The sequence below is a fragment of the Pelobates fuscus genome, chromosome 1, assembly GCF_036172605.1.
Source record: "Pelobates fuscus isolate aPelFus1 chromosome 1, aPelFus1.pri, whole genome shotgun sequence".
NCBI lineage: Eukaryota > Metazoa > Chordata > Amphibia > Anura > Pelobatidae > Pelobates > Pelobates fuscus.
The window spans coordinates 45,780,243-45,796,180 of record NC_086317.1 but is presented as its reverse complement, the minus strand read 5'-3'; the positions used below and the strand labels follow the sequence as shown (position 1 = coordinate 45,796,180).

The 15,938-nt window shown below is 38.2% G+C and overlaps 1 protein-coding gene across 3 annotated transcripts in view; it reads left to right on the top strand.

Moving 5' to 3' along the window:
- Window positions 1-15,938, top strand: part of NCAM2 (neural cell adhesion molecule 2) — a 409,545-nt gene that overhangs the window by 271,729 nt on the left and 121,878 nt on the right. For all 3 annotated transcript variants that reach the window (XM_063448337.1, XM_063448328.1, XM_063448345.1), the window contains exon 8: window positions 8,370-8,515. In XM_063448337.1, the coding sequence (XP_063304407.1) occupies window positions 8,370-8,515 (146 nt within the window). The remainder of the gene's footprint in view (window positions 1-8,369; window positions 8,516-15,938) is intronic.

Here is a 15,938-nt window from a genome sequence, read left to right as displayed (position 1 = left end):
AGCAAGCCAGGGTATACCCAAAATCACTGGAAACTGTGTTGAGGAAATTAGGTGGAAAGATATAGACTCATGGTGATTCACTTCCAGCATCAATTTTAAGGGCACAGTCTCATGTGTAACCGGGCCTGACGTGAGTGGAGAACCGTCTACTGTTTCCATTAACACAGGTGAAGATTTAGGGATAGACTGAATTTTATTTCCTGCTGCAAATTTGATATCCATAAAGTTTCCGCCTGCTCCAGAATCTATCATAGCTGTAGTTGAAATTTTATTATCACCATATTGCAAAGTGATAGGCACCACCAAATGAGGATGTTGAGTCATCATACCCTCTTCACCCTGAGCCAGAGAAAACAAGGGTTGTGTGACAGAATCCAGTTGGTCTGAAATCTGGGATTGGTGTTGAATCTGTGCACCCTCAGCAGTCATAGCTATTGTTCTTTTAGACTTGCTAGGGCAATTGATGGCATAATGCCCTGCACTACCACAATACAGGCATAAATTGTGAGTGCGTCGCCACTGTTTTTCTTCATTGGATAATGACCCTCTTATTAGATCTACCTGCATAGCCTCAGGTTCAGATTCTGAAGGTGTTTGTGGGGTCGGAGTAGAAATTCTTGAATAGAAAGTAGGAGTAGCACTTGGTTTAAAAGAGCCCTGTCTTTCCAATCTTCTTTCTGAAAGTCTCCGATCAATACGGATAGCCAACCGCACAAATGCATCAAACTCAACAGGAAGATCAACACGAGCTAACTCATCTTTTATAGCTTCTGAGAGACCCCTTCTGAAGTGGAACCTCTGGGCTGATTGGTTCCAAGTAGTATCAGCAACCCACTGTCTGAATTCAGCAGCATATTCAGCTACAGAGCGCCTCCCTTGATGTAAATGAAGGAGAGTGGCTTCTGCTGTAGCACAGCGATTGGGGTCATCAAAACCTAGGCACATGGCCTCAAGAAAGTCTTTTAAATTTCCCAAGACTGGACTGTCCTGTTCCAGAAAAGGGGAGCCCCAAGCCAGGGCTTCATCTTTGAATAGGGAGAAAATAAATCCCACCTTCTCTCTTTCAGATGGAAAACGGTTAGGTAACATCATAAAATGCAAACGGCATTGATTTAGGAAACCCCTAAATTTTTTGCGGTCTCCTCCAAATTTTTCTGGTAGAGGCAAGCGGGCATCTTGTGCAGGTGTAACAGTAGTAGCAGCAGCAGCCGCAACATCATGTGCCCTGTAGCTGGTAAGCTCACCATGCATTGATCGAACTTCATTTTGCAGTTCAGCTACCTGATCCTGCAGCACTTGAATGGTCTGTGCATTAAAAGCAACCTGCTGGGTCAATGCAGAATCTGATCCGACGGTCTCCATGAATGGGCCAGATTATTCTGTAATGATATTGATGTTACAAAGTTTTGGAGTCCAGTAGCCAGATCAGCAATGTTTTCTGCCAGAGGTAGCCACTCGTTACCCAGGTGGTTGAGCCCCTGAGCCTTGAGTGGCCTTCTGGTCTTAAGCAGAGATGGGAGACTGGAACAGAGAGATGATAATCGTAGTGAGGCAAGCCGAGGTCAGTGGGAAGGAGAAGCAGCAAAGTCAAAACGGTCCAAAATCAGCAACAGGTAGGAGAAACAGGAACAAGCTTGATTAGAGAGTACAGGAACCACAATAATCTGGCAAAGGTACAGAGACAGGAAGTGGCTTTTATAGGCCAAGAACCAGACACATGACCAGACACAGCTGAAGAGACTTGTCACTGATACCAATGCTTATAGAGTCATGGTTACCAGATCTCAGGTACATTTGCAAAAGGCAGGGTGGTGTATTGGTAAGGAAGAGGTTTAGCAGCATGTAAACCAGGGTTCGAAACCCAGCAGAGTCAGTTCCTCACAATAAGTAACTAACTCACACTTTACTGAGCTAAACACTAGCTCAGGTATATGCGCCTTAGGGTCCGTAGAGGCGACCCTCACCCCCCTTTTGGTCCAAATTTTCTCCAGGTGCAGTATCCTAGATGATAGGTACAGGAGGGAACATATAGCGTAGTACAGTCTGTGTATATAGGATGTATATTATGGAATAATACCAATATACTCACAAACCCAGAGCCAGTATCTCGGCTCGCTTCATAGGTGTCAGGGTCTTACCTGAGTTGGGAGTCTGTAGCGCAGATATGACGCTCACCCTTGCAGATAGCCACAGACCGAGGTGGTCAGGTAAGAATTCACCTGGCCTGTGGGTCTGTGCACGGGGGCTGTGCAGGATGCAGTACCAAATTCGCAGGACAGGCAAGGACAGAACCAGCAGGATAGTCGAGGGATAGCCGAGGTCAAAGGATGCCAGAGTTCAGAATAACGTAGTCACAAGCCGAGGTCAAATATATGAAGCAGAATAAACAGGAACACTGGTACGACACAGGAACACTAGATCAAAGACTTGACAATGAGTGCAGGGCGAGGCTGGGTTTAAATACCCTGCTGATGAAGATCAGAGTCAGGTGAGATACAGACCAGTCAAGGTGCAGCCCCCGGTGTAGTAGCCAAGCCAGGAATAACAAGACCGGAATCAGTAGTCTCTGGAAAAGCTGCTGTGGCTCAGAGGCAGAGAGCAGGACTGGGATGGATAAGTACCCCGGTTCAAGTCCCCTGTTGGGAATTCCAGGAGCGGCCACGTCTGGCCGTCTGTCTCACAGGTGAGTACCCTGACAGTACCTCCCCCTTCAAAAACGACCTCTGGGCGTAGGTAGGCTCCTCATTGAAATAATCCGTCTCTCCAGAGTCACTCTCAGAATCCGTCGAGTCCCCATAGTGAAAGTCCTCAGTATGGGATCCCTGATTAGCTCGGGATTTCCCAGTACCAGCTTCTGGTACAGCTGACGATCGGTCTAGGTTCCGGGTAGGGGTGACAAAAACTTCCACAACTTCGGGAGGGACAGTGCTCGCAGCTAGCAGTGCTTTTTCGAACACTTCCAGGTCTTTTTTACAGACCGTAGTGCCATTAGAAGCAATGACACAATCCTTAGGTAAATCCTTTTCAAGTGGGCAGGAAGTAGTGGTGGTAATACAGGAAGCAACTTTGGTAGTAAATGCAGACGACTCTGGAGCAGGAGGTCTAGGAGGGCGAACAGGACAAAGCGTGATGAAGTGTCCACCTTCTCCACAGTAAAAACACAGACCATGGCTTCTCCTTCGGTCCCTCTCCCCAGGTGTGACTTTGCAGTGGACACGTCCAATTTGCATAGGTTCCTCAGGATCAAGTTGAACACAGGGTACCTCTGGAGTTCTCCTGGGAACTGGATCATAAGAGGGTATCACTGGGGTGTGGTGACGTAGACTCCGCGATTTTTTAGTAGGTGGAGCTGGCTTGGGCTTAGTGATCCTGCACTGTGAGTCCAAAGCAACAATAAAGGACTCCCAGCTGACAAGGACAGGACTCTTCCTCTGCAACATTTGGTAAGACCAAACTTTAATGCGTCCAGACAACAGGTTGATAGCCGCTCTGACCCTGATGAAATCCGTGGCGTAAGTTCGAGGCTTTAAAGAGAACAATACCTCGCAATCCATCCTGAATGACTGGAAGGACGTGTAGTTACCATCAAATCTGTCGGGCATGATGACAAAGGGTTCCGGAGCTGGATGTACTGCGCCTTTAAGAGAAAAAAGTTCCTGCTGCAACTCCGAAACAATCTGGGCCAGGCTGGACACTTGCTGGAGTGAGGGTGAGCACATTTCTGCGGACTCCATATTGGTCAAGTCTTTTGTCAGGGTCTTACCTGAGTTGGGAGTCTGTAGCGCAGATATGACGCTCACCCTTGCAGATAGCCACAGACCGAGGTGGTCAGGTAAGAATTCACCTGGCCTGTGGGTCTGTGCACGGGGGCTGTGCAGGATGCAGTACCAAATTCGCAGGACAGGCAAGGACAGAACCAGCAGGATAGTCGAGGGATAGCCGAGGTCAAAGGATGCCAGAGTTCAGAATAACGTAGTCACAAGCCGAGGTCAAATATATGAAGCAGAATAAACAGGAACACTGGTACGACACAGGAACACTAGATCAAAGACTTGACAATGAGTGCAGGGCGAGGCTGGGTTTAAATACCCTGCTGATGAAGATCAGAGTCAGGTGAGATACAGACCAGTCAAGGTGCAGCCCCCGGTGTAGTAGCCAAGCCAGGAATAACAAGACCGGAATCAGTAGTCTCTGGAAAAGCTGCTGTGGCTCAGAGGCAGAGAGCAGGACTGGGATGGATAAGTACCCCGGTTCAAGTCCCCTGTTGGGAATTCCAGGAGCGGCCACGTCTGGCCGTCTGTCTCACAGGTGAGTACCCTGACAATAGGACGTATGTGGTTAAGGACCACATTCCTTCTTTATAATAGCAGGTAAGAATAAAAGCCATAAGTGTAAAAAAAAGTATATATGTAATTTATTGTATGTAAAAAGTATAATAAGTATAATAACATTTGCCTGCGAAAAATACAAGCCTAAAGCCACAATTAACAGGATATATAAGCAGGAAGGAGTCCTTAATGCCTCATGAACATTTTTTCCAGCTGAGGAAGCCAATTTGGTGAAACGCGTCCTGGATGAACAGTGAGCAGACAGAATTGTCTTTTGGACTATAGCCACAAGTGTTATTTTATTTATATACTATTTTTATATTTATGTTATATTATACTTTTTACATACAATAAATTACATATATACTTTTTTTTACACTTATGGCTTTTATTCTTACCTGCTATTATAAAGAAGGAATGTGGTCCTTAACCACATACGTCCTATGAAGCGAGCCGAGATACTGGCTCTGGGTTTGTGAGTATATTGGTATTATTCCATAATATACATCCTATATACACAGACTGTACTACGCTATATGTTCCCTCCTGTACCTATCATCTAGGATACTGCACCTGGAGAAAATTTGGACCAAAAGGAGGGTGAGGGTCGCCTCTACGGACCCTAAGGCGCATATACCTGAGCTAGTGTTTAGCTCAGTAAAGTGTGAGTTAGTTACTTATGCACTTTATTTCTATTTATTCTTTGTATACAGGTTACACTATGTTTTGTACATTTGTGTTTTTTATTTAAGGTAAACCTGAAAACATTGGGACTACTCATAAATATATGACCCATTAAGGTATAGCAAGGTTTTTCCTTCACTACCCCTATATATCCACTGCCATTAGAGCGCTACACCGGATATTTCTTTCTTTAGGAAATGGAACACGTTTGTATTTCTAACACTATAATGTCCCTATAAAGTAATAGTGGCAGATTTTTTAAATTTTTAGACACAATTCACTCCATGTGAGATTCATCATATTTCCAAAAATTACCTGAAATCTTGGATATATGATTTATTTGAACAATCAGGCCTATTAAATGACTCTATTTGGAGCTATTGGTTATTTTTTTCTAGCTGTAAAGCACTGTATAAAAATTATGAAAAATATGTTTTCTATTACTTCTCAAATGTTTATATTGTATTCACAAGTGATGTTGTGGTATGCAATCATACAACTTATGAGAAGCTATAAAATGATAATATGGATGGGTTCACTTAATGGTGAAGCAGAAACGAACAATTAACCAACAGCTAGCATAGCGCATAAAAGATCACAGTCACAAATGCTGAAATTTTGGAAAAGCTTCAGTCACCCATTTATTACTGATGACATGCTATTACTATCATGATAGCAATCTAAAGATGTTATTAACGTTTTTTTTTTTTAAAGTGTGCTTTCTCTATGCATACATCTATATTTGATGAATAAATTAAACATATGTTGAAATTTCATGTATTAATACATCTTAAATAGGAGCATACATTGTCTTGAGAATAATAATCTTAAAAATATGCTACCCTGACAATTAAGATTTACTTTACAACTGGTGAAATTATGATAATCGGGAGTTTATTAACAAGAGACAAGCAAAATTATCTACATGCTCCATTACATTTATGAGTCTAATTTTGGGTGAAATAGTAGGCAGCAAAATGAATTACAGGCGGTCAACTATAAAAGTGTTAGATAATTAGATGCATTTAAAGAAATTGAGAAATTTGATAGCCTTCATAAAAACTCCAAATGGGTAATGGCATTGAAAAAGAAGTTATTGAGAAAAGGAAAGTTCATTGTAAAAGAAACACACTATTGTAATGAAATGAGGCACACATTTTGTAGTCTACCAAGAATGAGAAATCACATCACTCCTCGGGTAAGTGCATTCAAGCATTGATGATTTTTGTACTAAAATTACAAAACCGTTTCAACATTTGACAAAAAAATTCAGTGATATATAAGCAAATATATTATAAGGGAACATACATTTGTCAAATGTGTTGCAGTAGAAGGAGAATCAGAAGAAATAAAAAAAATCATCAAATCCAGTTGACTATTTAATGCAACCTTACAGAATATTTGAGGGTTTTTTTCAAACATGTAACAAATGCAGCAATATTTTATAAGAACATGCTGTCTTCTTCTATTTAAAATGTCATTTGACACCTGTGTATTAACTGTGATTAATATAACCTTTACAGAACAGTATTGTAACTTTTTTCTTCCTTTCTTTCTTTCTTTCTTTCTTTCTTTCTTCTTAAATTGCAATTATTTAATGCTCAATATTCAGAGATATTTTTTTTATTTTGTAAATAGTCCATACCATATCTACTAAGTATGGTTAGGTTTGTACACAGATTTTGTTTAGTTTATTTCTTTTTATTAATATTGTATTCATTTGTTATTTTCATGATATGTTGTGGTTTCACAGTAATTATGTTATTCAAGATAAAACCACCAATGAAAATGGGACACCCTTGCTTGCCTTCTATGGGTGGTGGCTGTCCCGGAAACTCTGTCCCTCCCTTGATTAGTATATGATTTGTCCTCGACCATTGCTAATGGCTGGGGGCTGAGGAAAACATTAGGTGCTCCCCTGTATTGTATTTATGAAACTCACACGCTGACCATGGGTGGGAGCAGGGTCACACACTAGGATTCCCTCCTCTTTTGTTATTTAATTGTTCCCATCTGCTGATCACAGGTGTGGCCAATGGTGGGGGCGGAGAGATGGACAGTGATCAATCCACTCCCATTATTTAATTTACAAACCCCACTCGATGCCCATGGGTGGGGTTTGAGAGTAGACCTTTGCCAGGTCCCCCTTGTATTCTAATAACGACAGTGGCATGCTGAGTAGGGGCATTATAAAAAGTCGATACATGTATTTCCAGTGCTCATTTATTGGTAGTTTTAGTTTGAGCAACTGACTCATTTGTATTGTTTGAAAACAGTCCATAATTGTTGACTGATTTCTGCTGATAGAGTTAAAGTATTACTCCAAGCACCACAATCACTTTAATGGCATGAATTTAATGGCATGATGCTGAATATGCAGTGTTTCTCTTTAAAATTCCACATCCGGTAGTGTCATAGGTGTTTCATCAACCAGCCTGGAACTAGAGGCTAATTTCACAGAATAACATTAATTGTATTCCAGAAGTAATCTGGACTAATTATATAGTAAGGAAATTATGGAAAAAAACTTAATTTATGTGAGCTACCGCAAGAAAAAAAGTAAAGAGAATAAAGTCTGAATGGAAATCAAATCCATATTATTTTTGTGAATCATGTGAGTGTTAGTTTATCAAAGCAGGATTGTACAGGTAATTACAAAGCCTTTTCAACATTCGGCAAAAAATTCAGTGATGTATAAGCAAATATATCATAAAACATAGGGAACATACATATATAAAATGTGTTGCAGGTGAATCAGAATGAAAAAAAAATCAACAAATCTAGTTGAATATTTAGTGCAGCCTTTCAGGATATATGATTTTTTTCAAACCTGTAACAGATGCAGCAATATTTTATAAGAACACACTGTCTCCTTCCATTTAAAATGTCACTTGACACCTGTGTGTTAACTGTAATAAATATAACCTTTACAGAACAGTATCGTGACTTTCTTTCTTTCTATCTTTCTTTCTCTCTTTCTTTCTTTCTTTCTTTCTTTCTTTCTCTCTTTCTTTCTTTCTTTCTTTCTTTCTCTATAGTAATGTTCTACTATAATAGCTTTAGTTTATTGATCCATTATGCTGATGATACTTTAGTAATAGTTTAATTTAAAACAATGTGTTAGAAAAAATGAATACATTTTAATTTTAGAGAACCATAGATTCAGGTATTTTACATAACCCAATTTTGAGTATGCGGCAAAGAAATAATACAATAGCCAATTTTCATGATAATGAATAAAATTGATGAGAAAAAGCAAAAAGCATTTAGAAACAGATAATACAAATGCTTGTCATCCCATTTGTAATGTTGGTATGTTGTTTTATTTAGCAGTAATTTAATTAATTTTATTAACAGTGCAGCCTCATATTGTACAACTACACAATGAAACCACAGTTGAGAATGGTCACATAACGCTGACTTGTGAAGCAGAAGGTGAGCCGGTTCCAGAGATTACATGGAAAAAATCCAGCGATGGAATGGTTTTTTATGATGGTGACAAGGTGAGATGACTCCTTCTATGTTTTATATCATGTGAATATTCTATATATTTAATTTTATATATCAGTGAAACATTAAATGGGAACTGTCATTTATCTGGAATGGTGAAAATATCCTATCGATTGTGTTAACTTTTTCATGTGATGTTCCATTTAAAAAAAAAAAAAATGATATTAGATTGCAAATGAGCATGCGCGATAGAAACATTGTTTCATGTCTCCTCTCCTCTGTATGCATTCTCTATGCTGACTGCTATTTGCAAAGGAAAGAGCTTATAACAATGACTAACAGGTAACTAACATGGGTAAAAGATTTCTACATTTAATTATTTTTTTTTCACACCTTTCAAATACATCCCACAGAGAGATATTTATGCCCCCATACACCAGTACTGATTTTCCTTTGATTGTGCCATAAATAAATAATCCCACAAACCACTTACATTGCATGATCGTTTTGTCTAATAAGAATTGTACCCCATTTTGGTGGGACTTTCCAACTCCAGTGTTGAAGACTTGCGTTTTTTTTTTATTTTTTTTATTTGCAGGGTATGGGTAGCACATTTTTCACAGTGTAAATAGTTCTTCAGAGATGGTAAGTGGTAGTTATTGCTGTCTAGCATACATATTTTTATACTTTAGCTTGTACTACCCATGCAACTCTCCATTAGGCAATTTTGATACAGCATTTATTACCTTTAACACAGAGCTTACATTCTTCATTACTCCTAATAGGGACCTGCTGTTGTTTTTCCTTATGGTATGTAGGTATACTCACTTTATAAGTTGCACTGATGTAATCAGAAGGTTTTATATGCCTGGCTAATATTCTATACCAGCGGTTCCCAGAGGAGCATGAAGAGCTCCTGACCCCTCACTCCCACAGCAGCAGGACTCCAAGCCACCCTCCTGGCACATAAGATAAGCTAACAGGTGGGTGGCTGGAGTACATACACTTGTATGAGTGTGAGTTTGTGTGAGTGTGTATATGTGTGTGGGTGTGTGTGTGTAAGTGTGTGTTTGAGTGTATGAGTATGAGTGTGTGAATGTGAGTGAGTATGTGTGTGAGTGTGTATATGTGTATGGGTGTGTGTATGAGTTTGAGTGTGTGTATGAGTGTGTGTGTGAGTGAATGTGAGTATGAGTGTTTATATGTGTATGAGTGTCTGTATGTGTATGCGTGTGTGTGTGTGTGTATCAGGGTGTGCATCTATGTGTGTGTATATATATATATATATCAGTGTGCTTTTCTGTCTGTGTGCGCGCATGCATCTGCGTATGTGCATCTGTGTGTCAGGGTCTGTGTTTTTATGTTAGTGTGTATCTGTGTTATGGTGTGGGCATGTATCAAGGTTTGTGTGTGTCAGGGTGCATGTGCGTAATTGTCGATGTGTATCTATGTATGTGTATGTGTCGTGTCTATATGAATTTGTGTGTATGTGTTGGTGTATTTATATGCATCTGTGTGTTAATGTGCATGAATATCTGTGTAAGCATGTATGTATGTATGTATGTGCATACATCCAAGCAGTCAAACACCAGCACCACATACAAGCACACTATTGCAGTCTAACACCAATATTACATACAAACACACCCCTGCATTCAAACACAAATACTTCACACAAATGTACATCCACATTTAAAAGTGAACATTGCATTCAGACACACCCCTGCAATCAAACACAAACATCACATACAAACACACCCCTGTACTAATACACAGTAACTATATACAAGCACCCCTTCAAACACCAACACTGTACATTACACTATAGCACCAGTAAATGCCGCAGCGCTGTACAGATATACAACCTAGAAGTTTTGACTTGGGGTGCCTTGGAAAAATACTAAAATAGTAAGGGTGCCTTGAACCTAAAAAGTTTGGGAACCACTGTTCTAAACCATTGCTCTTTCCTCCACCTCCTTATGGTCCTTAAGGCACACTGACATAGTCAAAGGGCTTAGTGTATTTGGGTGAATTCTCAGATCATTTTTTTCCCTCCCTCCAACAGTTCTGTTTTTCCTATTTCATATGTTACTTTATTTATCTGCATTAGCTCCACCTGAGTCTCCTGCCCATTATATTAATTTGCTATTGGCATTCTATGGATACCAATAGACTAAATTTAGATTGCAGCCTGTTTTTATTGTTGACTATATTGACAGGCATAACTTACTAACAAAAGGGATATTCGCTAACAACTAATATAGTCTATTACTTTCTCATGTTAGCCCACTGCTATTACTACTGTAGGCAACATATGTTTTTATAATACACTTGTACCTCACATCTTTAAGTTTATTTAGTTTCAGAAGATCGTTTGTAGTCCTTTTTCTTGATATCATTAGTTTTTTATTCTAATAAAGTTATTTATTTGTATTTATTTTGCATTCCCTAATTCTATTGGTAGTGGACTAAATGTCCATTTCCTTTTGTTTCATTATTTTTTTATATTTGTGTCATTCTAATATTTAGGATTTGGGGACAGTGACTACTTTTTTCTCTTTCCCATACCCTTCTCCTCTAAAGCATTCCAAGTGATATGAGTGCAGATAACACGGGTCTGATAGAAAATAGACACAATTCTCATGGAGGGTCATAAATCGTTTGTGCCAGGATCACAAAGTGAGGGGGAAGAGAGCGAATACACTAACACACAGTGCAGGAGATGGTTCAAGGAGGGGGGAGTTAAAAATTAATTACACAGATTAAGAATGCATGAATTTACATCCAAGAATCCAGAATATGCATTAAGGCATATATACAACCTATGCATACATATAAATATATACACATATACATATATATACATACACAAACTCAAATTCATATACATACATACATATGTAAATATGTACACTTATACACATATTCATACAAAAACACCAGAATATATACCTACATATGTGCAAAAGCGCACACACATACATAAACCCAAATATATGCATATGCACACACATTATACACACATACATTAATGGGAAAAGGAAAGTGCACCATCTTTGAATTCTATGGTTTTAATCAGGGCATAATAACAATCATCTGTTCTAGGTAAATACAGCCACAGACTAACAACAACACATGACATATTACACTGTGTCATGATTTACTGAACAAAAAATAAGCGGAAATGGTGAAGTCATGTGTGAAAAATTAAGTACACCTTGTGATTCAATAGCTTGTAGAACCACCTTTAGCAGCAATAACTTAAAGTAATTGTTTTCTGTATGACTTTATCAGTCTCTCACATTGTTGTGGAGGAATTTTGGTCCACTCTTCTTTACAACGTTATTTAAGTTAATTGAGGTTTGTTGGCATATGTTTATGCACAAATCTCTAATGGTCCCGCCACAGCAATTCAATTGGGTTGAGGTGTGAACTTAGACTGGGCCATTGCAACAACTTGATTCTTTTCTTTTTCAGCCATTCTGTTGTAGATTTGCTGGTGTGCTTGGGACCATTGTCCTGCTGCATGACCCAATTTTAGCCAAGCTGTAGCTGTCAAACAGATGGCCTCACATTTGACTCTATAGTACTTTGGTACTCAGTAAATGGAAGGTCATGTGGCTGCAAAACAGGCTCAAATCATCACCCCTTCACCACCATGCCTGACAGCTGGTATGATGTGTTTGGGCTGATATGGTGTACATCATGGCCAAACATCTCCACTTTGGCCTTCAGATGAAACCTAAGCTGTACTGCCATGTTTTTTAGAGAAAATGTTTTCTCCTGGTAACCCTTCCAAACAAACCATAATTGTTCAGTCTATTTTTAATTGTACAGTCATGAATTTTAACATTTAACATTCTAAGTGAGGCCTGTAGAAATGGAACTCTTAGTTTTTTGCAAATTCTCTGAGCATTGCATGGCTGACTTTGGGGTACATTTGCTGAGACATCCACTCCAAGGATGTTTTAAATATTTTCCACTTTTGAATAATCTTTTTCACTGTGGGATGATGGACTTTAAATTGTTTGGAAATGACCTTATAACTCTTCCCAGTTTTACGGCAGCAACAATTGCTTCTCTAAGATAATTACTGATGTCTTTCCTCCTTTGCATTAAGTTAACACAAACCTAAATGTTCCAGACCAGCAAACTGTTAAATATTTGGCTTTTATAGAGGTGGTCACACTGTGACATTTGATTATTAGAACCTGTCTGCTACTTAGCGTCTAAATTCCTATGGAAGCAGTAAGGGTGTACATCGTTTTTCCACACATGATGTCTCCATTTTGGCTTTATTTTGTTAAATAAATCATAACACGGTGTAATATGTTGTGTGTTATTGTTCATGTGAGGTTGTATTTACCTAATCTTAAGACCTGCTAAGGAGAAGATGGCTGTTATGTCTTGATATGTAAACCAAAAAGGGCATACTTTTCCTTGTTCGTATATATATATATATATATATATATAATTTTTGTAAATAGACATTTCATGGTATTTTACATTGCACATTCACACAATTTTCATGATCACTTTATTGACAATAGCAGAGGCCTCCACATTGAAATAATATAGGTATTGAAATAAGTGTATTTCATATCTACCTACCTAATCATCCATCTACACATTCAAAAGCCATCTAACATACCACCTAACTACTCCTTAAGTTACACGTTCACCAACCAACCATTTTATTTTACTGTATACTTTACTTAACAATAACATATACATATATTCAAAATGTATGGATAGTCATGACTCCAAACAGATCATGAATAATAACCTACAGAAAATTGGTTGGTAATCTAAAAAGTGATTGCAGTCTGCATTATTTTGAATATTTAGCAAGCCATTCTGGCAGAACTGTAGAAACACAATGTGTTAGAGGTACAGAGTGTTTGAGATCACATTTTTAATATATATGTTTGTTTATTTATTTTCTTGAAATAATCTTAAATAGATTTGTGCATGTTATGGTGCTTGGAGTGATTTATTTTAAGCAATTTAGGTTCATAGCACCATTGCAATGTGTAAACAACACCTCCTGCCCCTGAAAATATTAACACGTTTCCTATACTGTTATACTAGTCATTTGCCTCAGATCACCCACAACAGAACTATCACAATTTATGGTTTGAAACTGAAATATCACTTCAATGGAGTAAAATCAGTTTGTTTATAAAGCACTAGCCACACATCTCCTGGCTGTGACTCACGCCGCCTCCATGAAAAACAGATTTCATTTCAATTTGTGTTTATTTTACAAGACATTATTTCCTGTTTGTTGAACTAATGAACTTTAATCACACAAACAGGTGTGTGTTGGAGGCTCTGGCAGGTAATTAACAGAACAGAAGATAAGAAATTCTAAATTAAACTCACTTTGCAATAAAACAGGTTTCATTTCAATTTGTGTTTAGTTTACAAGACATTATTTCCTGCTTTATGAAATTTTTTGAACTAATGAACTTTAATCACACAAACAGGTGTTTGTTGGAGGCTCTGGCAGGTAATTAACAGAACAGAAGATAAGAAATTCTAAATTAAACTCACTTTGCAATAAAACAGGTTTCATTTCAATTTGTGTTTAGTTTACAAGACTTTTCCTGCTTTATTGAATTTGTTGAACTAATGAACTTTAATCACACAAACAGGTGTTTGTTATAGGCTCTAGCAGGCAATTAACAGAACAGGAGATAAGAAATTCTAAATTAAACTCACTTTGCAATAAAATACGTTTTAAAATTAGATCTATCTTTTTTTTACAGGAAATGAGGCGTGGCTAGAGCTACATAAAGACATTAATTTAATTCATAAATTACAGAGAATTAAACAATTAGACTGCAGGGGTATGGACTATAGAAAACCTTATTTAAGTTGGTTTAGTGCTTAGGATATAATTTTCATTAAACTTTGAAAATGCTTGGTTGTTTGGTTATTATTATTATTATTATTACCATTTACATAAACCAATATATCTAACCTTACAACCTTATCTAACCAATAATTCTACAATGTTGGCAGATATATGTTAGTTGGCTTGCCTATGAACATTTAATAGCGAGATGGTATGATTGGCATTTGAACATGGGTTTTCTGATTCTAAGGATGTGATGTTTTGACTAATTGATATATATCTCAGCAACATTTTGGAATTTAACAGTACTAGCCCACGTTGACAGTGATATAATGTGTGTCTGAAGTGCTCTGGTTTAAACTTTCTGGTGTCAACTATTCCTTTTGATGTAGCCTTAACACAGTGAAAGAGCCGTTCTAAACTGTCAGTGTGATACCTATACTAATACCCAAGTATCACGTAGGTGGATTCCTTAGCGTTTGATATGAATGAGTACTTTGCTTTGCTTTGAGTTACTAATATTGGAAATGACAGAGTGACAATACTTCCCTCAGCACTAAATATCAGGCTTGAAAATCAATTTCGGTCTGAATGGCAAATTGTCTGAATCTGTAACTCATACACCCACACGGTAGCAAACGTAAAACAGTAAGTTCCTGTAAGGTTTTTATCCTTGAATTAAATGAAACATCACATATCTTTAAGGTTGCACTTGTACACTGACAAACAGAAAGACAATGATGTTTTCATTTTATGGAACTGGGAAGGCTCAATCATTATGTATCATCATACATTATAACAGGTTATGCTCATATTGATTTATGGGCATAAGGATCTGTAGTTGTTTCCTTTTCTCATAAGATTCAGGTGAAGATAACATCTATTAGATTGTGTAAATTAACATCTATGTTGGATAGGTGCAAACAACTAAAAAGGGCATGTATCCTAAACACTGTTTATTTGCTATTCCCCCACCTGTTCACTTCAGGGACTTCTTTATTCATACATATAACAAGGTAATATTTACTATAGGGAATTGGAAGGTTCAACTCTCACTGTTCTGAAGAGTCACTTAATCTGTTACCTGTTTGTTAAAGATCTTTTGATTATGGGAAAAACTTAACATTAAATATTTGAAGAAAATCACCATATAGATCCACATAGATTACACCATGGTTTTTAATATGAGCTTTTTTTCTGTGTGTTCTTTCTGTTTGTCTGTGTACAAATTCAATCTTTAATAAAATCAGATTTTTAATTTAATTCTTGAAGGGATTCTCTAGTGCCAGGAAAACAAACCCGTTTTCCTGGCACTTTAGAATCTTGGAGTGCCCCCCTCGCTCCTGCCCACCATATCATGTTGCTGAAGGGGTTGAAACCCCTTCAGACACTTATATGAATCCAGTGCCCTTCGCACTGGGTCAGGCTCACCAACCGGACATCGGCGGGGGAGCCACACACGCGCATTAGACCTCCCCATAGGAAAGCATTATTCAGTGCTTTCCTATGGGGATTCCAGCGATGCTGGATGTCCTCATGAATAGTGTGAGGACGTCCATTATCGTTTAGATGACCAAAAGTCATCTAAGAAGCCAGAAGTCCCTCTAGTGGCTGTC